General features: G+C 42.6%; 1 protein-coding gene across 4 annotated transcripts; it reads right to left on the bottom strand.

Annotated features, from left to right (window-relative positions):
• nhsl1a (NHS-like 1a) lies at positions 1-26,937 on the bottom strand. Of its 4 annotated transcripts, XM_026157497.2 has the most exons (10): positions 20,212-22,604; positions 13,458-13,565; positions 11,540-11,685; positions 10,929-11,003; positions 10,470-10,704; positions 9,205-9,689; positions 4,487-8,492; positions 3,688-3,775; positions 3,534-3,587; positions 2,440-2,579 (listed from the first exon to the last, which is right to left on the bottom strand). In XM_026157497.2, the coding sequence occupies exons 1-9, from the start codon at positions 20,891-20,893 to the stop codon at positions 3,563-3,565; spliced, it is 5,850 nt and encodes a 1,949-aa protein (XP_026013282.2). In that variant the 5' UTR covers positions 20,894-22,604; the 3' UTR covers positions 2,440-2,579; positions 3,534-3,562. The 4 variants fall into 4 exon arrangements, with proteins under 4 accessions (XP_026013279.2, XP_080153681.1, XP_080153680.1 ...); XM_026157494.2 differs by lacking the exon at positions 3,534-3,587 and having other exon boundaries at positions 1-2,579; positions 20,212-22,596; XM_080297555.1 differs by lacking the exons at positions 3,534-3,587; positions 10,929-11,003; positions 20,212-22,604 and adding an exon at positions 24,853-26,937 and having other exon boundaries at positions 1-2,579.
• Positions 26,938-27,002: the final 65 nt, after the last annotated feature.

Below are 27,002 nucleotides of genomic sequence, written 5' to 3'. Positions count from 1 at the left end.
TTCAGAAATCAATTTGTCCTTTATTGCTTCCATTTCTACATTCACCTTTTTACATACATTTCCATTTCTTTCAGTTCTACCTTTTTGCTGCTTTTCTACACATTCAGTTCTCCATTTCATCCCGATCATCACTTTAACCTAAGACTTCTTTTCTCACAGTGCTTTCCTCATTTATTTCAGTTTCCCAAGTAAATTCATTCATTTTATGGTTAATATAGTAAATCTCAACCTCTTATGTCCACACAGAGAGAAGATAAGATTATGTTTCTAAATACAAAGTCTCCACCCTAAAAAGTTACTTCTGATAGTTTGCAGTCGTATTAGCTGCTACCCATGGAAGTTTGCATCCATTGCTGAAAAAAACAAGGATTTTTTCAATCCATAAGTCGAAATTTAAGGTCATCATCTCAAGATTGAAAGTTTCACTGACTAACTCAAACTTCTGAGAAAATGAACTTGGAATTTTGGAACTTGGAATTAAGCCAAAATTTTGAGATTTTGTTTGTATTTTGTTTTTGTCAGTCATGGAAACAAGCTTCCATAGATGCCTACCATGAGATAAACAAATCTGATTTGAGGGTGAAAACTGAATGTGAGTGTTGTATGACTCATTAAGCTGGAGGCTGAAAATGCTAACAAAATAGAAACAAAGATTCAGCTGCAAAAGTCATACAAACAAGAAAACATGATAAGAGAGAAAAATGAATTTAGGGATATTTACAGAAAAGGACCATCTCTATTCCTTATTAGTTACAGTCTCAGTGAATGCAGCTGGTCATAATGTAGAAAACCAGACTTTTAAACGATTATACTGAAACAAACATCAAAACACAAGCCATTACAACATTTACACTAATGCTTAAATTTGGAGACGCATTAGCCCAGCCCAGTTACTTAGGTGATAATAATAAACCCCAGTAAATAGTTTGAATCGGCTGATTTAAGCGTCAGTATCGAACATTTATTTTGCTGAAAGCATTGTGATATTACTTTTCTATTGAAGAAAAAAAACAATGCTTAATTGATTTTGTTTTCCCCAATATTTTGACCTAATTGATTTACATGATTTTTAACTTCATGATTAACTGCAACCACAAAAACATTTCTTGAGTACAAAATACAAAATTCAGGAACATTTTCTTAATGTGATAAATTAATTTGTTTTTGGATCACTTTTTTTGTGTAAACTAATTTTTAATATTATACTGGCTCCCCTCCACAACGTCCATGATGTGGGTCTAGATGGATCTTCATCTAGTTGTTGATATTTTCTTAACAACATCAAGATTGTAGCTCCCATGTATTTCAGTTTGATTTGTGTGTGATATGAATATGATGTGAAAAGTCAGTCCTTTACACAATTCCTGGATCCACATGAGGAATCACCTCCGGCAGAGCATATCCAATTCAACACAGATGTGTATATTCTAGAAGTTGCTGAAATTGACTGTTTCAGAATATTTAAAGTGTGATCTCAAGAAAACAAAATTCTCATGTGTAGAACAAACACGGGTTACTTGGCGAATATAAAGTGCAGAAGACAGAAGAACGTGAATTTATCAATGTCAAAGAAACTTAGTGTCACTGACGTTGGAAAACATATAACTAGTGTGGTTTAAAAGGAAATAAAAAGCGAAGAAACTGTTGGAGTGAAACTCTTATGTCATCGCAACAAGCTTCTTTTCTTGAAACCATTAATATTGTACACATCCTTTTAAGGTGACTGATGTAGTTAATTAGGAAGTGTGCTTTAGTGCATTCAATTAAATGCTTCAGGTGAGTTTCAGCTGAGTCAGCTGAGACTTTGCCACACATTCATGACCACATCCAATTTTTCTGTGGTGTCTAACATCCATCTGCTCCCAGCTACATCAGCAAGCTTTCTTGTCCATCAAGCAGTCTCAACCAGTGTCAGACTGGATTCTCCATCAGCTCCCGATGACTCGTTGAAATCCTCTTCATCTTCCTCCTCATCTTCCCCTTCAAAGATTGCAGTCATGGGGGCTGCAACAAGGCGGCAGCGGGCGGCAAAGCGGCGGCTAGCCGAGCAGGGAGGAGTGAGGGAGCGAGGGCGCGTGGAGGAGGATGACAGGAAGAAGAAGGGAGAGGAGGAAGAAGATGAGAAGAAGAGGTTATTATGTGGCAGATCCTGTTGCCTCCATTCCAACATCATGGAGAAGCTCTGAGCACATGGAGATCTGGGAGGTTGCTGAACATTAAGAGTCAGGTGGGCAGTGATGTCATGTGTTTCTCCAGTTTGGAGGGAGCTTGTGGAGTTTACTTGGTCTGAGGATATGTGAGGTGGTGGTGCACCATGAAGGTCAGCTGCTGCAGTGGGAGAAACAACTTTCCGAAGTCGCTCAACTGCTGAGATTCGAGATGAAGAATCAGGTCGACTGCCCTTCCTCAGCAGGAGAGCCTTAAAGCTCTCACTTCTTGCTGACCTTTGACTCTTGAGTGCTGCAGGTCGCATTAGCTGGTCAGTGGGAGTCACCGGAGGGGAGGGGGAGGAGGAGGAGCTCGAGACACGATGTTTGTCTTCTTCTAGATCCCTTCTTCCAAGCATCTTCCTCTTGGACCTGACAGAAATGTGACAGAAAACAGTGAACAATAGTAACTGTATATTTAGAAGCTACATGCACTGAATTACATGGCCACAAGAGAGTTGCTCTATTTTAAAAGTTTCTAGTTAACATCAAGAGGCAACTTCTAGAAATCTGAAAAAATCTAATAGACAACAAAGACATAGGTTCCTAAGAATATGTTTAATATATACATAAACAATGACATGACAGGAATGGAAGGGAACTTGGATTGAAGCACTTTTGTTTCTCAAGTATAGGAGAAGCTAATTAGCTGGGGGATCAAAGAACAAGTAGACGAAGTAGATATCTTACATTTAGTGTCTGAGGAAGAACAGGTTGCGAGTTTACCAGTGATTATGTTTTTGACTACATTATCTTGGTATCTGTCTGGAGGTTTGAACCTACTTGTGGCTTTGAGAACCAGACAATGTCTGGAGATAGTTTTGTACCCTCTACTGTGTGTCGTACTGCTTGATGTTATCATACCTTTGTTTCCTTACCTCCCCAGCAGGAAAGATGTATTTTCCTGTCAGTGGCTTACATTCCCAAACTGACTATATCGGTCTGTAATTATTGTGTATACATGAATACCAATGATCCCTGACTCCTCCAGTCTACATGCCAAAGTATCCTTGGGCAAGATACTGAATGCCAAATAACTTTTGATGCATCCATCTGAGTGTGAATGGGTGTGCTTGAAGGCATAGAACAAAGTACTGAATGAATGTGTTTGTGAATGGGTCACTGAGGCTTGTGGATAAAAGTGATTTGAGTGCTCAGTTAGAATAGAGAAACACTATATACGTACTACTACTAAATCTCTGGATTCTTTGACAGCTACAACTTATTCCTATTTGGGGCAACAGGGAATAAGGAAGAACTAGTTTCTATGTATAATAGGAGAATAATAATGACACTACACACTTAGTGACTAATTAAAGGCTTTACCTGTAGACAAACCCCAACTACCAGGGCATTCATGCTGTCCCTTCCCATACAGCACTGCTCCATAGAGTAAGAGGTAGAATTCAAACCAACAAGTGAGGATGTGGTTTAAAGGATTTTACAGAACAAGTGCATAGTATACATTTTGTGTTCCCACCTGTGAATGATGGTGAATAGATCCTCTGTGGTTCGCGGACAACCAGAGATGAACATCTGATCTGCTGAAATGCTGCCAAACACATCAGCTGGGAAGGAAAGGACAGTGAAAAAAAACTGAACTTCAATTGTTCATTTAACAGTTCAGTTGAACTGAAATTGAAATGATGAAGAATACAATAATAATAATGGATTGCATTTATATAGCGCTTTTCGAGAACCTCAAAGCACTGTACAATTCCATTATCCATTCACTCTCACATTCACACACTGGTGGAGGCAAGCTACAGTTGTAGCCACAGCTGCCCTGGGGCAGACTGAATACAAGAGCAAGAATAATTATTTATTTATTATTTATTTTCCAATAATAATTATTAAAGATACCTGTATGCTCCGAAGATGACATTCACAGACATGATACTGCGGTATATAAGTTCCTATGTATGTAAGTTCCTATTGAGCTGTAGTCTGACTGAACCACATGCTGTACCTTATCTGCATATTTTTGTCTACTCTCACAGCTTGTTTGGGCAGGAAACTTGGCCCACTTTGCTTCACACCTGCACAAACAAAAGCTCTGCCTACATTTACTGAATGACTACTAAGGCAGATACTGGGGACAGCTAATACAGAAAATGCTTACTTAGTTTCACCAAGGACTCCATAAATTATATATTTGAGCATTTGGTGAACAATAAACAGGGATCTATAAATATTAGCTGCTATAATGCATAATAGGCTCACCACAATCTGAATTGGATAGGTTAAGAAGCAGGATCTGTGGTCTTGATAGAACTTACCATCCTGGGGACTGCTAGCCTCCTTTGATTTTTCTCCTCCTCTCAGAGCTCCGGGCTCGTCTTGTTTTTCACCTGGCTCTTGTATGAGAAGATCTGGTAGTGACAGTTCACCCCGCAGGCTGTCAGTGGACAGTACGCTGCTGAGAGAGTACCTGCTCTGACCAATCAAACTGAAGGAGCTTTCAGAGTCACTTGTGTCTTGGTCCCAAACTTTAGTAACTTTCATCTTCTGGCTTATTTGGATTGTCCTGTCTTTTCTTACATCTCTCTCATCTCCAGATGAGGATGAAGAGGATGATGAGGATGATGAGGATGATGAAGATGATGGGGAGGGTTCCATTTTTGCTGAGATCATTAGCAGCTGCCTGCCTGGCCTTTTCTTCTTCTTTTTCCTTCCTTTGTCTTTTTTCTTTGTGGTGGATGACATCATCATCATCCTTGCCATGTTAATCCTTCTCTCTTCCAAACTTTCCTTAATATCTTCCTCTTCATCTTCAGCTAGTGATGACCTCATCATTCTCCTCTGAAATGATGTATCATCTTGATAAAGTTTTGTTTTGATATCACCACAACTGGGGTGTGTTACTTCAGTTTGGGTGCCCTCAGTCCATGTGGAAGTAGTTCCTTGGCCCTTTGAGTTCCCTAATGTGCTACGGGTAGCCATTCCCATGATCCTTGAGGAGGCGCAGGTTCTATACATTTCCATGGCTCCTAGGGAGTAGTTGGTCTTTAAGGTATCCAAGGTTTCATTCAAAGTGTTTCGAGCCATTGTGGTCCCGGTGCCTATGGTTTTCAAGGTGCTACTGCTAGCTGTGATGCACAGACTCTGTGAAGCACCTCCAGTCCCAGAGGTCCCCATGGAAGCCCCTCCTGTAATTTTAGATGGAAAGAGTGGTTTGGTTGTTTTGGGTGAGGTCAGTGAGAGATCTGGTCTCTTGTGCAAAATTGGTGTTTTTGTCCGTTGAGGGGAGCTGGCAGGTGAGTGCATGGTGATATTGGCAGATGTTGTGTTAATTGGGTATACAGGTGTCACTGAGTTATCACTGGTGGACACCAAGTGCTTTGGTGAAGGGGGACTATGGATCACATGTTTGTGTAAAGGTGTGCAGAAAGAATCATCAGGAAACTGTGACTGGCTGTTGAACCCTGGAGAAAATGCTGTACTTTGTCCATTGCTCCTCACCACATTGAGTTCTCGTGTGGCGTTGGGGGATGTTGTGAGACCCAGAATGCAAAGATCAGGCTTCTTTGGTGGAACTGGCTTCTCTGGAGAGCAGATCTTTCTTGTGCTACTTGGCTTCAAGTCCCTGTTACAGTGTTTAATATCAACATTCTTCAAATCTCCATCAGCAGCACAGAGTGACTGCATTTGTGATTTTTTCTTGTCATTTTGCTCGACTTCCTCTTTGCTCTCTAACAGCATTTTTCTGCATTCTCTTTGAATCTCTGCAAGTTCTTTGAGCTTAGCATCTGTTAGCACTGTTCCTATAATGTTTCGTTGGAAAGACGTAGGTTGACTTATTGTGCTGACATGGTTATTGTCAGTTTCATAAGACATTTTCACCCATGGACTCTCAGAACTGGAGATTTCATTGTTAGCTAGTGTAGCATACATGTCTGAATCTTTCTTTTTCTGTTCACTGGACTGTCTGCATTGAGGAGTGCCACCATTCCTCAGCTGAAGCCCAAGACTTCTCTTGCTAGCAGTGTTATGAATAATGCTTTGTGAGCTTTGAAGATTGTTGAAATCTGATTCATCTGCCAAAAGCTCTGTTTTTGTTTGTTTGAAGAAATCATCATCTGATTCATGTTTAGGTTGTTTCATTTCAGCATTGTCTGGGCTGTGAAGGCTAGCATTATCCAAGGATGCACTAGCTGTATTATTGTCATTGTTTGCAACATAACAGATATCGTTTTCTGATCCTTGTTCCGCTAGGTTAACACTGGTGTTGGAAACAAGGTTTCCTTTAGTCAAGTCAGCCAAGTAGTGTTGAGCTTCTTTGATTGGTAGATCCTGGTTACCATGGTTACCAACAGACAACAAAGCGCCATCATCAGTAGATGTACCATTGGCTGGCAGGACTTCCTGGTTCTTAATAGAGCGGAGTTTGACGTCCTGCAGAGCTTGAGCAGTTACCAGAGGGCAGGGGTGTGCTTTGCCATATTTGTGTGGAAACGCGTCTGGGCTTGGTCGGGAGAAGACAGAGGCAAAAGGTGTGGGGACAGTAGACAAAGGAGGGAGAGGGGGAGGTGGTGGTGGTGGAGGGAGGTCAGCAATTGGCATGTCTGGGAGTTCTGAACATGGGGGAGGAGGGGGAGAAGTTGGGGGAGGAGGGAAGTTGGTGGAAGATGACACTGTAAATACCAGATCATGATGGGAAGTCTGCCTGACAGCGTAGGAGTAGGGGGGAGGAGGAGGCCGGGAGAAGGGAGGTAGAGGAGAAGGCCTGGCAAGGGATAATGGTGGGAGAGGAGGCGGTGGAGGGGGCAGAGGAAGGGATGATGGTGAAGGAAGAGGAACAAGAGAAAGTTTAGTGAAAGAACAAGGAGCAGGTGAGCAGGACTGCAGTGGAGGAGGAGGGGGAGGAGGAAGAGTTTCATGAATGGGAGAGCAGGAAAGTGAAAGCAAAGAAGACTCGAGAAGAGGAGGCCGAGGTGGTGGGGCAGGAAGATTAATATGTTTGGCAGAGGAGTCTGAGGAGGTGCAGGAGGAGAGGGAAGAGGTTGAAGAAAATGAGGATGAAAGGGATGAGAAAAGTGAAGACTTCCTCTCTGGCACTGGTGGCTTTGGTCTGCCTTCACCTCGAGACCTTGTCCTAGGCAGGGAGGATGCGACAGGGGAGAGGGGGAAGGAGGTAAAGCAGGAAGAGGAGAAAGGTGAGGTTGGGGGGAGGGAGAAAGCTCCAGGACTTGTTGTGAGAGGGGAGGATGGGATGAGGGGTGAAGACACTGGCGTGCCAGGAGTTGGAGTGTTAGACTGACTAGAGTACCCACTGGAGGGCGAAGCAAGTCGCTGAAGCCCAGGCACAGAAGAGGAAGCTGGAGGTTGGTGATTGAGAGTAAAAGTCAGACCTTCCTCCTCTGAACCTGGAGACCCAGGGCTGAGGTGAGTTGGTTCGAGGTTGGAAGGAGGAGAGTCAGAAGAGGTTGATGCCTGGCAGTCTGGGTTTAGAGGCTCAAAGGTTGAAACTGTACCACAGTTAAGTCCACTTTGGCGTCTTTTGGTGCTACTTCGGGGCACCCAGGGATCCTGAAAGTTCTGGGGAGATGACGCAGGTGTGTGCTGCATGGTGCGTTCCAGGCGGGGACCGCGCTCCACCTTGGGACTAGAAGAAGAACGCGAAGATTTGCTACGACCTGGCCGTCGCCTCAATGAATCAGAACGCAATGGTGGAGGAGGTGGACGCTTGGACTTGCGAAGGGAGATGCTGCGGGTGACAGAACGAGAGTAGCAGGAGGATGTGCTTGACTTCCTTTTCTCACGGTTTAGCGAGGGAGAGGACATCTTCACTGAACGCAAGGAGCTGCTATCAGTGCAAGAAGGGGAGGACCGACCAGAAGAGAGAAGTGGATCGAAGTTCCAACCTTCATCAGAAACACATCTCATTTCCTGGGAAATTCCACTGTGGACACTAGAGGTTGGAGAGAGGGTTTTGTAGCTCCATCTCTCTCCAGTCAAGGAACAACCATCTGAGAAACACTGGGTGTCCTGCTTTGTGGTTGTCAGGTCATCCTCTGCTGGGTAATGAAACTGAGTCTCTGAATCAGTGATAGGGGAAGAAGGAAGAGAGCCGGGGGAAGAAAGGGCCTCATTATTGGGCTTATCATTGGGGGAAGCCCACTCTGATTGTAGGGCACAACTAGAGGTTGCAGGGACAGATGATATAATAGGTGAGGAGGGAACGGAATTAAAGGAGGAGGAAGGAGACTGTGGCATTACTCTGGCAGTGGGGTCAAAGGGCAGCAGAGGGTGAAGATCACTGGGGAATCCCTGTAGATCCTGTGACTGGAAAAGAAAACAGGAATAAAAAAGAGAAAAATTATTTAAAATGTGCTCCAGGCATTTCTAATTTAGCATAACTTGGTTTCCTCAAAAAGCCAGTATAGTAAATTTAGTGTGAAAATCCAAAGTATCTGATGCTCTTCTATTGCTTTGATATTTCTCTTCTACCCAGCCGACAGTGAGCAACAGTAACTTAAAAATTTAGAAAGGTCAACAAATGAAAGGCTCTGAGCCCATGACATACTCTCAGCATCTGTAGGACATTCTGTTCATTGGGGACATGTTTGGAGTCTAATAATAATGGATTGGATTTATATAGCGCTTTTCAAGGCACCCAAAGCGCTTTTCAATGCCACTATTCATTCACACACTGGTGGAAGCAGCTACAGTTGTAGCCACAGCTGCCCTGGGGCAGACTGACAGAAGCAAGGCTGCCATATCGCGCCATCGGCCCCTCTGGCCAACACCAGTAGGCGGTAGGGTAAAGTGTCTTGCCCAAGGACACAACGACCAGGACAGAGAGCCCGGGGATCGAACCGGCGACCTTCCGGTTACAGATACGCTTCTCAACCCCCTGAGCCACGGTCGCCCCACAAGTTCTGAACTGTCTTCCCTCTGGCCTATGTTGGCTGACATTAGCATGCCAGTCATCTGGAAACTCCTTCAATTTATGCTTTGACTTTATTAGTGTAATAATAACTTCTGATTAATTTACCTGGTAGCAAGATGAGGAGGTGCTGAGAGTCCTGCAGGATACACTGTTACAGCTGGCCTCGGAGTTCAGGGAGGAGTTGGTTGCTGGACGGGGGAGGGTGTGGCTCTCCAAGGATGGTGAGCAGCAGGAGCCGGAATGGCAACCAATATGTGGGGAAGAGGTAAGGGAGGCCATGAGGCTGGACATTCCCTCTCCTTTAGGGGCTCGGATTCTCCTTGTTGACAGCTGCTCCTCTTTTCTTAGATCTCCCTTTTCCTCCACCTCCATGTTCCTCTGCTGATGAGGAGAGGTACATTCAGATGCAGGTCGACCCACAGTGGAGAACTGACCAGGAAGAACGTCAGAGATAGATGGTGACTTCGGGAGGGCATTATCTGGTATCCCAGTAACTGTCTTGCGTCGGCTCAATTTCCGGGGTCGTCGGTTTAGTGAGTCAGCATTGGAAAGTGTTCTTCGAAAACTGGCTTGGCGATCAAAACTCTCACCTTAAGTGTGAACACATACAAAAAGGTAACAGTCAAGACATGAGAAACCAAGTCGCTACTCCGAATCCAAGTTTAGCCTATGAGTCCTGCTGTAGTTTACTTAAACCTCACATCATTTCCTAACTCTGATGTTTCCCGTTAGTTACTTAGAGTCCTGATAAAATCATATGTCCCTTTAAGGTCTTCAAGATAAGCTTCTGTTGAAAGAAAAAATCTCAGTTCCAAGTAAGATCTAAAGCTATAGTGGATAGTTATACAGTTATTTAACAAAAGTTAATCAAGTTTCTGTGAGAGCAGAATCCAGATGAAAATGGAGGCAATGTACCTCCGATTTCAACTCCTGGTCCAGAGTTAATTCTGAAAAGGCTAAAGGTAATTTACCAAGTCCCAAGATTTGGGTGAGTTAAATTGAAGTAAAGCCTCAAGCCTAAGAAGAACTTCAAGTTGGATTTGGGTCTCATTAGATTACTCTAACTTATATTTCAAATCTGAGTCCTATCCAGACTCCAGATTTTAAGATTTAAGGCATGAATCAAGATGACAAAAGCTTTCTGGTCTGCTCTAAATTAGAAGAACTCCCTATGAAGACCAAACTGATTTGAGCCTGAGAAAAATTTAAAGGTAAATCTCGAGTTTATGTCTCAGTCTATTTTTGAAACCAGATGCAAGTAGAAATTCAGTGTAGACAATATGGCAGAAATAAATTTAAAGTTTTAGATGAGTTTCAATAGTAAGTTCAGAGTCCTTACAAACAGAATCTGGATCTGAGTCCAGCTGTACCTGTTACATTAATAGGAACAATATCTGCTGCGACTGCTTCGGCCTGCTGCCTCATCCTCTCCTCCGGCGTTGGAAGTCGAGGGTGCGGTTCCACATCCATTTCGACTTTTGGCTCATATGTTTGCTCATCATCATCCCAACAGGAGGTGAGATGGACGGGATTCAGGACCAGTGGTGTCAGGGGTCGCCTGTTGTTCAAGATGAACATCTCATCTTCCTCTGAGGATGTTGTGGACTGACAAAGAAAAGAGGCAGAAATTAACAGTTTGGTCTACAAATTGAGTTTTGATACAGTTAAATCTAGTCCAGCAGCGTTGGGGTCTAATCTAGCCTGGAAGGGTCAAATTAAGACTTTGTCGACTGTTAGGGTAAAAAGCCTGTTTGGGTGTAACTGAGATGCTGCCCTACTTTAATTTTATCTAATCTAATGTACTACAGACATGTTTATTCCATGTTTACCTTTCTTCTCCAAACTGAAAACTTGAAACAAACTGAAAAGCAAGACTTAGAGAAAAAGTCCAAGACTCTGGACCTCTGAGGAGGGTTGAGAACATGAGGGAAGGATCAAGGGATGAGAAAAACAATTAAAGGAAAGGTTAATCATTGAGTATAACAAATAGATGGCAGAAGATGTGTCAGTGCTTCAGTTTGACCAGCAGATGGAAATAAAACACAAAGATTCTGCACTGATTGCACAAACAGAAAAAGATCCAGAACACACCAAACCAAATGTCTGTAGTTTTAAATCAGGAAACTGGATTGAAAAATAAACAATGAACATATATAAAACTCCAGGCTCCTTTAAATATATGGGGAAACAAAGGGATTCTTGTCCTTTAAGAAGCCGTTGTCTTGTATTTTACAGTGTGGCAATAAAAATAGCTTGAAAAATTACCAATAACAATTATTCTTATATTCTTTCAGATGTAATGGTGAGCATGCTGGGCTGATATAATTGAGTTCCCGGGCCATGAGTAAGAGACACCGAACTGGTAGCGCTGGTGTCATTGTCTTCAGCCCCATTAATATATATCACTACATCTGTATAAACATCTTCACATGTTTCTCACCATCTTCCTGCTTTTGTCCCTCCACCCTCGTCGTGCGGTTCCGTCTGATTGGTTGATGCTGGAGAAGGGAGGAAGGGTGGGGCTGGGGGGGTGGGGCTGAGAACCACTTGGGATGCTGCAGCCATGCTGAGTCAGCCCATTACATGCTACAAACACACCATGATGATAGAAAATAGTGAGTTGAGTACATGAGAATGATTGTGGACTGTGTGAGCTTTGCTGCAGTGATCAGCTGAGATCAGCAGGAGAGCTCAGCCTTCGTCATTTATGCTTTCTCACAGTGACATGTGGCACTGCAGCTGCTGCGAAGCTGCAGAGCGTGCTGCATGCAGACCCCTGCAGCACTCTGCAGTCTGCTCACAGGCTGCTGTCACCTCTAAGCTTAATTACTTCTCTGATAAGCATCAAAGAACCAGGATTTATGGCCTCAAGCGAAGGAAACTGATCATTTATAAAGCTTAAGTACTTCATTGAAAATTTATGGAATCAAACACAGTGTAAAAGGCCTTTATTGCTCAGCAGCTATAAAAACAGACAGGAGGCTGTTTATCAGGACTGATGGCTGATTGAGAATATACTGCAGATTTCAGAGACATAAACATTTAAAGAGCAAATGATGAGGATCTCTTTGAACAGGCAGCTGCTTTTGCAGTCTTTCCTGGCAGACTTGTTGGTGTAAACACCCAAACAATGTTAGCCTTAGCGACATGACAGTGTTATAAACAGTTAGTGATCTGCCACTGCAGTGAGGAAGACTGTGAGTTTTCCACCTTCAGCCCATAAAGAACAATATCAAGAGTGGAGAAGAGTACGTATTCTTTCAGCAGCAATTCTGTGAGTGTGTCAGGTCATAAGGTCACTGTCTGCTGGCATCTGTCAGCCAATGCTAATCCTACAGGACACACACACACTTAGGACTCGAGGTTTGTGTGTAACAGACTTCTGAGGCTCTGGGGGTTCACACACTTCTTGAACTTGACCCAAAATAATTTTCAATTTTCTTTTTTAATTATTTTACACAATATATAATATGACATAAGGAAGACAACAAATAGGGAAAAACACATTTATTATTTATTCATTAATTTACTGTAAAAATTTAACTTAAATATTTTCAATTTGTTTAAATACTTATAATCTACTTACTGATCAAAAATCTTTTCCACCTGGGTCTACATCCAAGAATGGATACAGATACAATCCATTAACTCACGCTGTGAATGTTTTCTGAAGCAGACGTCATTTAGCCTGACCAGATGCTCCATGTCATTCATATGTCCGACTTCCTGCCCTCCTCATCTGCTCTGTGCGGCTTGAAAGGACTTATAATTAACTTGGATTGCAGAGCCACTTCAGAGATGCTTCTACAATGTGGAGCAGTGGTTTTAGTGTTTTCAGTCATTTCTACCGCAGCCGCATTGCAGTTTCTCCTCATGGGACTCAGGTATTATTGATCGAGTTTATACACAGACTTCTTTAAGTGAACTTCTCAGTTCACAAAACAGTCTGATTGCTGTTCTGGACTCAGGTTCAAAGCTGCACCCTGTCTGTTCACTTCTTCTTCCTAATTTAATCCAGGCTCTCTAAATATTTGAGTTAATGAAGGTTCTCTCCCCCTCTCTGTAACCAGAGCTGGTAATTCTTGATGTCAGTAAACATTTTTTTTCATTGGTTTATGGTCTCAATAGCTACTTTTAAGTCTTATTGAAGATAACATGGCGTTCCTTTTGGATAGTATGGTTCCATTAGAGTGAGACAGGACCAGAAATCAGGGAAGGATTTAAAGTGTGGCTACTTATTTTCATCTAGAGACTTTCTCAAGTCTCTTAGCATTACTCTAAATGTGTTTCCCCACAGATCCAGTTAATCTCACATTTTTGTAAGGTTAACTGATGAAACACTAAAGTACCACTCTCACCTCGCAGGTCATCAGCACTGCCTGATCGCCTTTTGCCAGGGATGAAGCGCAGACCCTGCTGAGGCTTCTGGGTAGTGTAGTGAACAGACCACTTACTGTCCCCGTCCCCTGCAGCACAAACAAAGACAGAGAGAGAGAGAGGGAGAATGAGTCAACTTTCTGGATTTTAATCTTGTTTCAGCAAATCTTTTCACACTCAGAGGAGCAGTGATGATGAGAGCTGCTGCACTCAGCACTATTCAAGGTGACCTCCACATCACAGGGCTTTTATTGTGAAAGAGCTGCAGATTGACTGTCTGTGGTATTCAGTGGACAGATGTATGGACAGATGTGGAGCTTGAGTCTCAGCCTTCTGCATTCTGCAATGTATGTCAGGACCAAAAACACCTCTTATAATACAAAGTAGGAATTTCTTACAATAACTTATGAATGATTTTGTTTTTCTGCACTGACAGCGTTTTTTGTTTTGTTTTAGTCATTCATCTCATCCTAATAATATTCAAAAAACAAGAGAGAAAAGATAATTTGTTCCCATTAATCAATCACATCTCTCTTTAACCGCATGATCCAAGTCATCACTGATGAGTGATGGCCGATTGTTTATGTTCTGTTGTCATATTTTTTGTTGTCATTCAAAAGACAAGTAAATAAACACCATTACATTTTAATCAAGAAAAGGTTATTTTATTTTTTCTTCTGAACACAGCTTTAGAGGTTTAAACCAAACAATGGAAACAAACATTACGGGGACTGAAATGGCGATGCAGGAAGCTCCTGAGATCCTTGAAGGAATGCCAAAGTCCTTGAGAAATATGAAAGATTATTTAAGATGTAAATATGGTCCTTGAGATTTTGTGTGTTTTGGTGGGTTCTTTAGAACAAGCATGCAGAGGCTGAAATATGAAAATACACGCAGTGGTCCGATAAATACTTTAGACAGTTCCAGAAGTGTCAGAAGGTATTTTGGGTTTTCCAGAAGCATCAGTGGTGCTTGAAGTTCTAAAACATTAGAGATTCGATATAAGGCTTGCGGGGTTTTCACTGGCTCTGAAAAAGAAGATGCAATTCTTCTAGGAAGGCTTAAACAGTCTTTACGGGGTCCAAGTAATCCTCAAGGAGGTCTGACAAGTTGTGACAGTTTTTAAGAAGGGACCACAGGTGTTTGAGAAGATTTAGGGAGTCCTGTGGCAGGTTCTTGAGGAGGTTTTTTATGTTAGAAGGAGGCCCTTGATGAAGCCATAAGAGAATTACAGGAACCACCAAGGAGAATGATAAAGAGACCATCCTGATTCTTGAGGTGCTTCTGCTGGTCCTTGATATGAACCTGAAGAAGCTTGGTAGTTCTTAATTGGGTCCCAGAAGTTCTTGGTAGGTAGTGGTCCTTGACCAGGCAGTAGACGTCTGTGGCAGATTCAGTGGGTCATTGCAAATGTTCCAGTGATTCAAGCTGCTCTTGTATGTTGAGGACATAATAAATGTCCACACTGATCATCAAGAAGATACTATGGTTGCTTAATTATTTTTTCCAATTGTCGTTGAGAAATAACACAGGTCTGTAAAGAGATTTAAATTGTTCTTGAGGGCATTCTAGAGGTCACTACGAGGTTATAAAGCTCTGAATAACTTTTCCGAGAGTCCATGTGGAGATTCCAGGGGTCCACAAGTCCTGACAAAAGCCTTTAAATAAGCCTATATTGTTCTTGAAGAGTTTCTGGGGGTTACTGGTTAAAGGGTTAAAACCTTGAGAAGACATCCTAAGGGTCCTTGTGGGGATTCCAGGACCCCTTGAGAACACAAATGCCAAAAAAGTCTTTAAATGATCCCTAAATTGGGTTCTTGAAGTCAGTAAGATTATTACAAGGCATTTAAAGACAGTCCTGGAGACCTTGAATAGGGTCTCTAATGTTTTAGACTATAGTTACAGGTAATATAAACTCACATTTCAAATGCTCATTAAACTGCTGATCTAAACTACGTTTGACATGATTTTTACATGCACCTGAGAGCCAATCAGGGGGTGGTATCTATGAGGTCATCTTTAGAGAGCTATAACTCACTCTACCTGTACAGCTCAAAGGTAAATCAATCCCTCACCAATACAGCGGCACTCACCTCTGGTCTTACTGAGATATCTGAGGACAGATTTGATTGCCGTTCCGATCAGAACCATAACGACGCCACACACTCGTTTAGACACACACACCGACACACACACTCCTGAGGCTGCAGCAAACAGAAAGAGAGCGGGCGAGCAGCAGCAGTAATGCAGCTCGACTCGCTGCAATGCTACTCTCCTCCCACTCCTCTCTCTCTTATTCTCTTTTTATGTCACTCGCTCCCCCCTCTTTCTTCTTTTCTTTTCTCCACACACACACACACCGTTGGCAGGAAGCCAGTACACGTGTGTGTCCTTCATGTGTGTCGCCAGGTGATGAAGGTTACCCGCAAATACCGCATTATCACAACGACACATGAAACATGATGCTTTGTAGATGAAGAGAGATGAAGAAACAGAATTCAAAGTGTGTCCGCGCCTCTGATGTATCCCTGTTCATCTTTTATTCTCTGTGTTCTCATGTTTCTATCTTTGTGAGGTCCAAAGAGAGTGAGGACATGCTGTCAAAGTGTGGACATCAGCCTTGACATCAGCATCTGAGGGATAAAATGAGGAAAAATGCCAAAAAAAAAACAAAAAACAAAAACACCAAAAAACCTTCAGGGTATAACAGGTGCTAATGCACAAAGAGATAACCGCATCCAGTATTTGAATAGATGCAGGTGGTGCATATTTCATGTTTTTACAGTCAGATCTGTATATATTTTTAACAATAACCTTTCAAAAGAATGATATAAATACAGCAGAATACAATTTTCTTATTCATCCATCCATCCATCCATCAATCCATCCATCTATCCATCCATCCATCCATCCATCCATCCATCCATCCATCCATCCATCAATCCATCCATCCGTCTTGTGGTGCTTTTCTGAATGTGGGGCAACAGTCTATGTAGAAAAGCCCAGATCTCCTTCTAACCAGCCTGCCATCCAGGTCTTCTGGAGTGACGGCACGGTATTCTGAGCTAGCTTTACAAGAGACACTAAATCTCTCTGGGATGACCAAGCTCCTCATCCTATTTCTGGCAGAAAGCCCAGACAGCCTGAGAAGGAAATAATTTCCTTGCTTATATCTGTGATCCCATTCCTTTGGTCACTGACCACAGTTCATAGCCATAGGTGGGGATGGGAAGGTAGATGTAGTAACTCTAGAGCTTCGCTTTCATACTCAGCTCTCTCGTCACCGCAATAGACTGTAAAAACATCTGCATCACTGCTGCATCAATCCATCTGTAGTCTATTACTCCTTCCTGGCCTCGATTATGAACCAGACCCCAAAATAACTCCACCATTTAGTGCAGAAGCCATTCCCAGCCTTGAATCGCCCCACCACACTTTTCTGACTGAGAACCATGACATCATGGAGACTTGTTTTTTAAAATTTGTAACATATTGTTAAAAATGCCCACTTGTCTTAGTAGATGTGTTTAGTGGACATAGCAGGGGTAACTTGTACACTCCTGAAGGTTTTATTAATCCTTAATAAATATCCACAGGTTTTGGGCTACATACCATATATTGCCATGAAGATGGTGTCTTTTTCAGGTAAAGCATTGCTTATTTCAACAAGAACATCATTCTTTAACTGTCATTCCTTATGGCCTAGACACTGGCTAATGTCAGTTTCATAGTTTTCGTGACAAAATGTTGGCATTTTGTCAAATTTTGTGGAATTGTTTTTTTCTTTTTTCTTTTTTTTTAGGGAAAATCTTGCTTTTCAGCAAGACTATATTCTGCACATATTCCAACAGCAGAACTCCACAGTAAAAACGTGTGCAACCCTAAGTATTTGTGGTAACACTGGCCATGGCTGATAGAGTTGACAGTCACCTTCATCATCACCAACTGGGACAGTTCCAGTCTGTAACTGTGCCGACTATGTGGGCCAGTGGAGCAGCTAATTACCGTCTTCATGGCTGACAGCCTGTCTGTCTGTCTTCACCTTCTCACTGTTTTAATTAGTTTCATTAATTAGACAGTAAGTAGGACACACTATCATTATGTCATAGTCTTATATATAGTCGGAATCTGTTAAACTCTGAACTCTGTCAGCTGTCCAGTCAGGAAAGAGGAAGGATGAGGACAGAGTCACGTACCACTGACTGATTGATGCTCAGTTTTCTTTGTTTTAACATTATAAACGCTGAGACGTCACCACAAAGGCAACATGAGGGCGGGATACTGAAGGTAGATGTTAGGAAGCTAACAGGTAGCAGCTGTTGCAGCTAAAAAGCCTGTTCATTATCTGTTATTCGTGGAATTAGCTTTTAGGCCAATGCGTGGAGCGGCAGCTAATCCTTGCACACACACACACACACACACACGTACACATGAAGAAGATTATGCACACAGGGGAGATAATTAACCAAGAATATGGAGAGCTGGTGTGATTTTCTTCTGCATATTATCAGAGAATAATAGCTGACTGGTGCTGTGATGCATTATTGATCAGACAGTCACACAGTGTGTGTGAAAGTGTGTTTACTCTGCCACAGGAGACGTGCAGGCACTGAGTTGCTGCTCTAATATTCTCATTTAAAAATGGAGAAACTGTGAGGCAAAGACTGAACCAAACTGGGACGAGCTAATCTGGAAGATTTTATTGTATCACACTTTCATTTTACTGATACCACTAATTATGAATATCTGCCGTGAGAAATCTCTTCCCAAGTCATCCAGGAGCAAACTGAATTTAGTTTAAGTGGATCCTAGTCTGCCCTGATGAGAAGAAACACATTAAAATTTGTGCGAGATTTAGAACCAAAGAGAGCCAGATAAAGCCATCTTTCTATATTGAAATGGATAAACAAGAATAGCTGAAGACATTCAGGACCTCAAAGAGTTATGTCAGACAAACTTAGATAATTTGGGACCAGACTAGTGGCTAAAAAACATTCATAATATCAAAGAACCAAATAAACCAAAACAAAGTAACTACTCCAATTTCACGTCTTGATGCATGCTCAATCATCCAGGAAAGTAAATCTCCAAAAAGTTGATTCTGTTCATCTGGACGTAGCGTTTTGTGGGAGAAACGTTTCGTCCCTCATCCAAGTGACTTCTTCAGTCTCAGCTGACTGCAGGTTTCCCCAAACTTATAAACAGTACATTTGCATAATGACTGAAACCAGCCCACTAAAGGAACAATGGGCTGGGAGGTCAATTCCTTAATCATAATTATGCAAATTCTCATGACCATTGATCAACAACCACTGACCAAAACCCACTGATCAAAGACCACTGAATGGTCCAGAGATGATCAAAGACCATCTCTGAATTGAGGAGGGGGCCTAAGTGTCCATCTTTCACCATCTTACAATGCTGTGATTGCAGCCATTCCCCAACTCTCTGTGAATGGTACTCATGGCCATTGATCAGTGGTTGTTGATCAATGGTCATGAGAATTTGCATAATTATGATTAAGGAACTGACCTCCCAGCCCATTGTTCCTTCAGTGGGCTGGTTTCAGTCATTATGCAAATGTACTGTTTATAAGATTGGGGAAACCTGCAGTCAGCTGAGACTGAAGAAGTCACTTGTATGAGTGACGAAACATTTCTCCCACAAAACGCTACGTCCAGATGACCAGAATCAACTTTTTGGATACTCCAATTTAAGACTATAGCAAACCAAAACACGACAGGTGAGAACATCCAGGGCTTTATAACGCCAAACTAGGTGAGTTACTATTATTTGTTACAAAACTTAGCTAGGACCATTTAGAATATCAAACCGAGCTTTTCAGGGCCAAATAAAGCCAGACCATAATAAATGGGATAATTCAGGACCTCAAGCTGGAATCTTGGAGACCAAAGTGAGCTAAGCAAGGCTAGCTAGCAGCATTCAGGGCTTAACACAATTTATAGGACATTTTACATGCATAGAAATGCAGTCCTTCCAGGTGAGATCAAACAAAAGTACATTTCAACTAGATTTAGGCTCAAATAAAATTTGAATTTTGTGCCAGATTGAAGATCATAGAGAGCCAGACAAGCATAACTCACAGAACGGAAATGGTCAAATAAGAGTAGTTGAGACTATTCAGGAGGTCAAACATCAGGAACATCACGAAAACTGAGATTATTTGGGACCAAACTAGAAAGAGCTAGAGTGGTAGTAACCATTCAAGTCCCACGATTTAGCACTATTCTGGGCTGAATAAAAGCAAAACCTTTGATTATGCAACCTCGAATAGATCATCCAGGATAACAAATGGTACCATTTATAATATCAAAAAAGTAAGTGTTCCAATTTGCCACAGTGTCACAGTGTATTTGGGACTTTTAAAAGTCAATTCAGGCTGACTGGGATCTGTGGGAACAAAACTGAACTAAGCTATAGGATACCCTGGACCAAACTGGGATAACCCAGACCTGGTTGGTTAATTAACGGTCTCAAAGAAGGAGGTAATTCGGAGTGTGTTATGCTGCCTGATATGATTGAGTACCACATAAACCCTAATACATGTGTCTATTTGACTATCATCTGAAATCTTTGAGGACCAAAATGGTCCAGTTGCACAACTCAAAACCAAAAGCACCATTTCAGGATTCCCAGCTTGGATAGTATCTTTCTAGCAGTGTAATACCAAGTACTAGTAGCAGTATTCTGATTACCCAAATTTCTTGGTAGTACCTTTGTGTAGAAGGGGTGTAGTTTGGGTTGCTTCCTTCCCAGACATTCTCCCTTTGCGACGTCTAAAGCACAAGAAGCTTGTCTTGCACTTCCTGCTGGGCCTGTAGCGATATTGTGGTGGCGGCTCTGGCTCCTTGAATGGGGGTGTAGTTCTAAGATGAAAGGGGACAGGCATGGTGTAACCGGGACGGGGCTCTGGGGTTGGGGGGCAGGAACTAGTTCTGCGTCGCTGGGTGAGAACTGGGCAGTTAGGGCGCTGCAGCTGAAGCGGCAGAGACTGTGGATGGGGTTTACCGCAGGCCTCTGGAGTAAGGAACAGTTTCCCACGAACCTCTGGGGTGAAAGAAGGGTTGATATGGGAGCGTGGTGGGAGTTGCTGCGGGCGGAACCAGGGACTGTTTCCTTGATACTGCAGGTGAGCTGGGAGGGGCTTTTTTTCACTTGAGGCTGATGCAAGCTGTCCCACGCCACCTGCATTTAACCCATAGATGGCATCATGGTGCTGGTAGATTTTAGCTCTGAGCAGGCGCCGGCGCAGGCTGCCCTCTGTTTTTGGTTGCAAGGAAATCATCTTGCGTGGAAGAAGCTCATCTCGCTCTTCATCAGGACCAGAATTCCAACAATGCGACGTCACACCAGGCCCCGCCCCCTCCCCACCCAGGCATTCCACATATGAAATCATTGTTTCTCGAGCTGTGATTAGGAGTTTGATGGGCTGACAGATTACAGGTGACTCACCACGACTAAACTACAATAGTATTATCATCTTTTCGCAGTAAGTCTTCTCTTGGAGTCAGTTTTCAACCCCTTGTTATTCAAACTCATAAAGAGATTTGTATCATCCAGGTCCTTCACAATAAATGTCCAAAGAGGATCAATAATTCCAGAAAAGGTCCTAATTCCTCCAAATTTAGTTAGCCCTGCCTTATAAAAGAGTTTGATTCTGCAAAATAAGCATTAAAAATAATTTTTGCCTTTTTTAGTTGAAGAGAAAAATGAATGTCATTGGACGCACATATTTTCCAGTTATTCACAAAACGAGCCTTGAGCATTTCACAATAAAAGTCTTAAAATGCTATATCTTCACAAATAGCACATTTGGGTTCAGAACAACTATGCAAATTTGTATTATTACAAAAGGTTGATAAAAAATAATAATTTAAAAAAAATGCCCTAAAACAAAGTCCAAAATGTGCTCAGTCGTTTATAAGTTATAAGTTTATAAGTAAGATCTCCGGATCCTCATGTCCACATGTGCAAATGTCCATTTCTTACAACAAACAATCCCAACATTTCACAGTAAAAAAAAAAAGAAAACCTTCGTGTGACCCTGGAATGAACGCAGTTAAAACCTTTAGGAGCTCTGTCCAACTTCTTCTTATTCCTTCACAATAAAAACCTCAGACCTCCAAACCACAAACCAAAAAGTCTCCCACGGCCGATGTGAATCCAGAAATGATTACAGTCCAACAGTAAATGTGATTTTTCTTCAGAGGTGTTGACATAGTGCTGCTTTCTTTCCTCTCCTCTCTCTAACTCTAATCTACTAACAGGGATTATCCAGGTCTGCAGATGGCCGGTGTGGGACAGGTATTTATCACCACACTCACAACACATGTTGCTCAGTAATGCGTTACTGTGTTAAACTGGGTATCTCTAAATTTAGATCTTAAACAGAAGGTTAACATCCTTCACAGCTTAGTTAAACTTCACCTGCACACCACACGATGTGGGTTAATACACACCTGTCAACTGCAACAAATGCACCAAATCCTACTTCTATAGCTACAGTTAGCAGTTATAGAAACTCGCTGAGCCAGATAACGTTTATTACAGCCACAAAATGACGGCATTGACAGCAGCAAATCCTCTTTGGATTCATTGACCAATTAATGTACTTCAGAACCAACACTTCTTATCTTGATTCAGCATGCAAATACGCAGAATGGACATAATGATGTGGAGCTTGAACTATAGAGACTGCCATTAGTGTCATGTGCACCAAATCTCTACTAGATTTTATTTTGTCATCTTGCTTTTTCATTGTGTGTTATTGCACCTCGGCTTGGTTTTGCTGTTGCATGTAGCTGACCCTCCAACACGACCCTCAGCTACATGCAACATGATCTGTATTCCATTACCTCCATACTGAAAGTAAATAAATGCCTCAGTCAGGTATCCACTACCAGAACTGGATCCTGCTAAATAAAATGTTAAGAAGAAAGGGGACAGTCAGCAGTTGCAGCACATTAAGGGGAACCACAAACCAGTGTGGTTTATAGTGTTCTCATAAACCACACTGCCTCATTTGTGCACACAAACCTTCAACCAGGAAGTCCTGAAGAAGGACCTGTGTTAAAACCACTTGAACAATATCTTAGATTACCCAAGAAAAGAAACAAACCAAACTTTATATTACCATAAAGGGAAAATTCAAACGCTGATAGTCAGTGCTTGACTGGAATTTTAGATTCACACATAGCATAAATGCACTACTGGCTGCTGTTCATCTGTTTATTAACACAAAAATCTATTCAGCAAGTCACATGGCAGCAATTCATTGCCTTTAGGCATGTTTAAGACGACCTGCTGAATTTTAAGCCGAGCACCACATTGGTGATGAAAGGTGATCTAAGCGCCTTTGAACATGCCATGGTTTTTAGAATTTACAGAGAATGGTCTGAAAAGTTGAAAATATCCTGTGAGCAGCGGTTCACAGAAGATTGGAGAGACAGCTTTGAGCTGATAGGAAGGCAACAGCAACTCAAAACCACTTATCACAACTACATATGCAGAAGAGCATCGCTGAATGCAAAGCGCATCAAACATTTAAGCAGATTGGTTACAGCAGCAGAAGACCACACCGAGTGCCACTGATGTCAGCTAAGAATAGAAAACTGAGGCTATGGTTCATGTGGATTCACCGAACTTGAACAAGAGAAGACTGGAAGATGTCCCCTGGTCTGAAAGGCCTTGATTTGTGCTGGTACATTCAGAGGTTGGATCCATCCCAGGTTCCAGCTGGTGGAGGTGGAGAAGTGTCCAAAGTGACAAAACAAAACATAAACATAATGAAGAAATATTCACAAAGAAAAGCAGAATAATGAATGTCTCTGTTTTCAGTCAGTTTGGGAGGCTGATGGTATTTTGTTGGTAAAACTGTGAGGTGTTCCTTTGAGGTGTATGAGTCACAGGGAGGTGAGGACCACAGACAGAAAGAAAGTTAAAAATGTTTATTGTTTAATTATGAAATCAGTTCTAAAACAAAAACAAGAGTTTTTAACCAATTTTTAAAGGTATCCGTGCTTCATATAAAAGCAATGATAATATTCATTCGTTTTCTGCCTGGAGGTCTCCCTGATCAAACGCTTGATTGACTCAGGGATTCACCTGGCCAACAAAAAAAAGAGAAGAAGAGAAAGTGAGAAGGGTCCCATCAATCTTCAGTTCCTCTCCCCTAGCTTTTTTCCTACGTCATCCATCGTCTGTGTCCTGGCAGCTCAGTTGTGTTTTTGAAGTGAATGTCAGGTACTTGACAGGGGAATTTCTCCCGAGGGTGAAAGTGTTTACTCTGACGGATGATGGGACAAAAATAACTGATGCGATCTTGTCCTGGCGCATTCAGTTGTTATATTTTGTGCTTCTAACTCTTACTATTTTTTAACCACTTCACACAGGTATGATTAATATATTGAGCTTGCAAAACATGTAAATACGATCTAATACGAATACTAAATACTGCAAGACTTGCTTCAAGATGCATCATGAGTACAAATACAAACGAAATTGAGCTCTAATGCAAATGTAGCTTATAATGATACAGAATGAGGCCACAGATGAAAGCAAACAATCTTAAAAAGAGGGACAATAAGATCATGGGTGAAACATTTAAACATTAACTGCTAATTTGTTTTGTAGCTAAAACTGAAACATCATGAGTCGATAAACATTCTAGCAAATTTTATGTGTGCTCTTTTTGTTTTTGTTTGCTTGAGGAAGTGCAGCATCCAGGATTTCATTAAGGAAAGCTCCACAGCCACGTCTGAAGCTGCAGGAGAAGGACAGCTGTGTTATGGAGGCTCAATGCGATGCTTCAGCCTGCCCCGACAGGCCGACAGTCATTAAAGACTTACACACACACACACGTGCCAGACTCAAGACTGCACACGTCTCTGACCCAAAACTTGGATGAACCAGCATCATCAGTACTTGCAGTATCAGAAGTACTTGTAGTAGTTGAAATACTAGCGGTGCTATTAGGAGCAGTAACCATAGTAACAGTTGCACAAAGGACTCCTGCAGCTGTAATCATGAAAACAGTGCATCTAGTCAACTCTTCACTCCCTCCATTAATCTCTCTCTCTCTCTCTCTCTCTCTCTCTCTCTCTCTCTCTCTCTGTGCTCAAAATAAAGCATGCTCAACCTTCTTCAGTGCTCCAACACACACACACACACACACACACACACACACACACACACACACACACACATTCTCTCTTTCTCACTCACACTGCAAAAAGGTTATGAAGATAACGGTGTGTGTGTGTGTTAATGTTGACAGATACAGAAAAAAATGACCCACATTTCATAACTTCATGCCCTCTCTCTCTCTCTCTCTCTCTCTTTCTCTCTCTCTCTTACCTTTTAAGCAGAGCATGTTGTCCTCACTCGCCCAGCGTCCCTCAATATGACACCCAATATATTTGTGTGTATGTGTGTGTCTGCGTTTGTGAATCTGAGATGACAAAGACTAAAGGAAAACACAAGTTCAAACTCAGATACCTCCCTCTCTCCCTCTGTCTACCCTCCCTCGTTCTACCACAATAAAAGCCTTCTCTCCTCCTCTCTCCCTCCTCTCAAACCAATCCTCACTCAACCTGAAATTACTCTCCCATTACTCCTCCCTCTCACTCACTCAACAGGTGACCTTCAACCTCCCCATTAAGATGAGTATTTCTGCTTTGATAAAGCTTTGATCCACTCACTTCAAAATAAAAGCCCGGTCTGGCGTCATCTGCCTTGTTTTAATTTATTGTTTAACGTGTTATATATATATATATATATTTGCAATGTATTGCTGCTTATATTTTAAAACATATAATTATTCTTTCAACCCCACCTCTCAATTTTAAATCTCTCCCGTGTTTTAAATGCATTGTAGAACAACATGCAGCAACACTACACATGAGGGAGGTTTGGGGTCTTCACACACCCCCGTTCTCTGCTGGCCATCGGGGCGGAGGGGCTGGGAGAAGGTGTTGGCCATCCGATTGGGACCTGGGATGCGGGGCCTCCCTGCTGCTGCGGAGCCTGGGGCGGTCTGCTTGCCTCCACCCCGGGGGAAAGGGTAACATCTCCTGGGTCTAGATGCCGTTTCCCCCTCTGGGGGCGTGGATACCTGGACCCGGGGTATAGAGTATGTTTGGGGAGTGTGATTGTGTGTATGTCCATTTATGTCTATCCTTACGTTGGGTGCGTGCTGAGTATTTGTATATGTGTGCATGAGGGTGGGAATGTATGATTGTGTCAATGTGTGCCTGTTTGTCTGTGTCTATATGTCAGGTCGGGTCTTAGACTCCACCTCTCTGGGAACTCCAAGGCCCTCCAAAGTGTGGAGGCCTATCTCCCCTCACCACACTCCCTGCCGGTGACTGATGACCTCAAGGGTCGGTGCGTTGGTGGTTCTTGGTGTCCGGAGCTGGGCGCTCAGGTATGTACCAGCTCACTCCTGGTGGCTACTTAGCGGGGCCTGGCACCTGTTGCTCGGTCAGGCCTCTTCCGGGGCAAAGGGGTCCCTCGGGCCTCTGGGCCTGCGGCTCGGTTCACTCTGGCACAGCTGGCTGCCAGCAGAGCCGGCAGGCACGCCACTGCAGCCCCCTCTGGCTTCTGCTCCGTGGCTACTGGGTGACCCCTCGTCTGGGGCTCTACTCAGCTCTTCCCAGGAGGGTGGCACGGATGCCCCTCCGGTGGTCCACCTTGGGCTCTTGCACTCTGGGGCCTCTGGATGTCTGGAGCCTGGATCTCCTCCATGCCTGCTTCATGTCCTTGGAGACGGGGCTATGGCTCTCTACACCCTCTAGCAGACCGTTACACGGAGAAACCTTTTGAATACAAGTGCGCTGATGCACACAGGTGTTCACTGTTCATAGACATAAACTACACCTTTCTTAGCTGCTACTTTCAAGCACATTGTGCGCTGTCGGTCCTGCGTGCTGCACAACAACATTCAATAATTAGTATTTACTGCTGTTTACACTTAGCTAGATTGATGCTCATCTAGGACAAACATCTTGAGAAAGTTGAGGGTAAACAGTAACGTTTCCCCACCCCCACCCCTAAAAAAAGAGAAGAGAAAAAACAAGCAAAACAAAACAAGCAAAGAAAAATAAAATACAACTGAAAGGGAGTAAAGAAGAATAAAGAATAAGAATACCTTTATGAGCGATGACGAAGCAGTGGATGACAGAGATGTAGTGCTCTGCTTCCTCAGCAGGTGGTGGGTTTCTGGAGACAGGATCAGCCTTATTAATCACAGACTAAGGAGCACACGCTTCAGCCTGATTATAAATAATATTCAATAAACTTTATGTATCAGTTTCTTCTATTATCTTTATTCATTTATATCTAGTTCACTTGAAAGTGTAGGCTAGTTTGTCTCACCAGAGCCGGAAGATTTTATGTTTTTTTCCTCTATAAACGAAGGAATGTCCGACAATTATAAAACACCCCAGAGATCTCGCGACAATTGAATGCTAGACGAGAGCCTGGTTAAGGGAATTTTGTGATTGGTC

Source organism: Astatotilapia calliptera, chromosome 23, assembly GCF_964374335.1.
Source record: "Astatotilapia calliptera chromosome 23, fAstCal68.1, whole genome shotgun sequence".
Taxonomy (NCBI): domain Eukaryota; kingdom Metazoa; phylum Chordata; class Actinopteri; order Cichliformes; family Cichlidae; genus Astatotilapia; species Astatotilapia calliptera.
The sequence above is the reverse complement of the archived record's forward strand: the minus strand, read 5'-3'. Positions and strand labels throughout refer to the sequence as shown.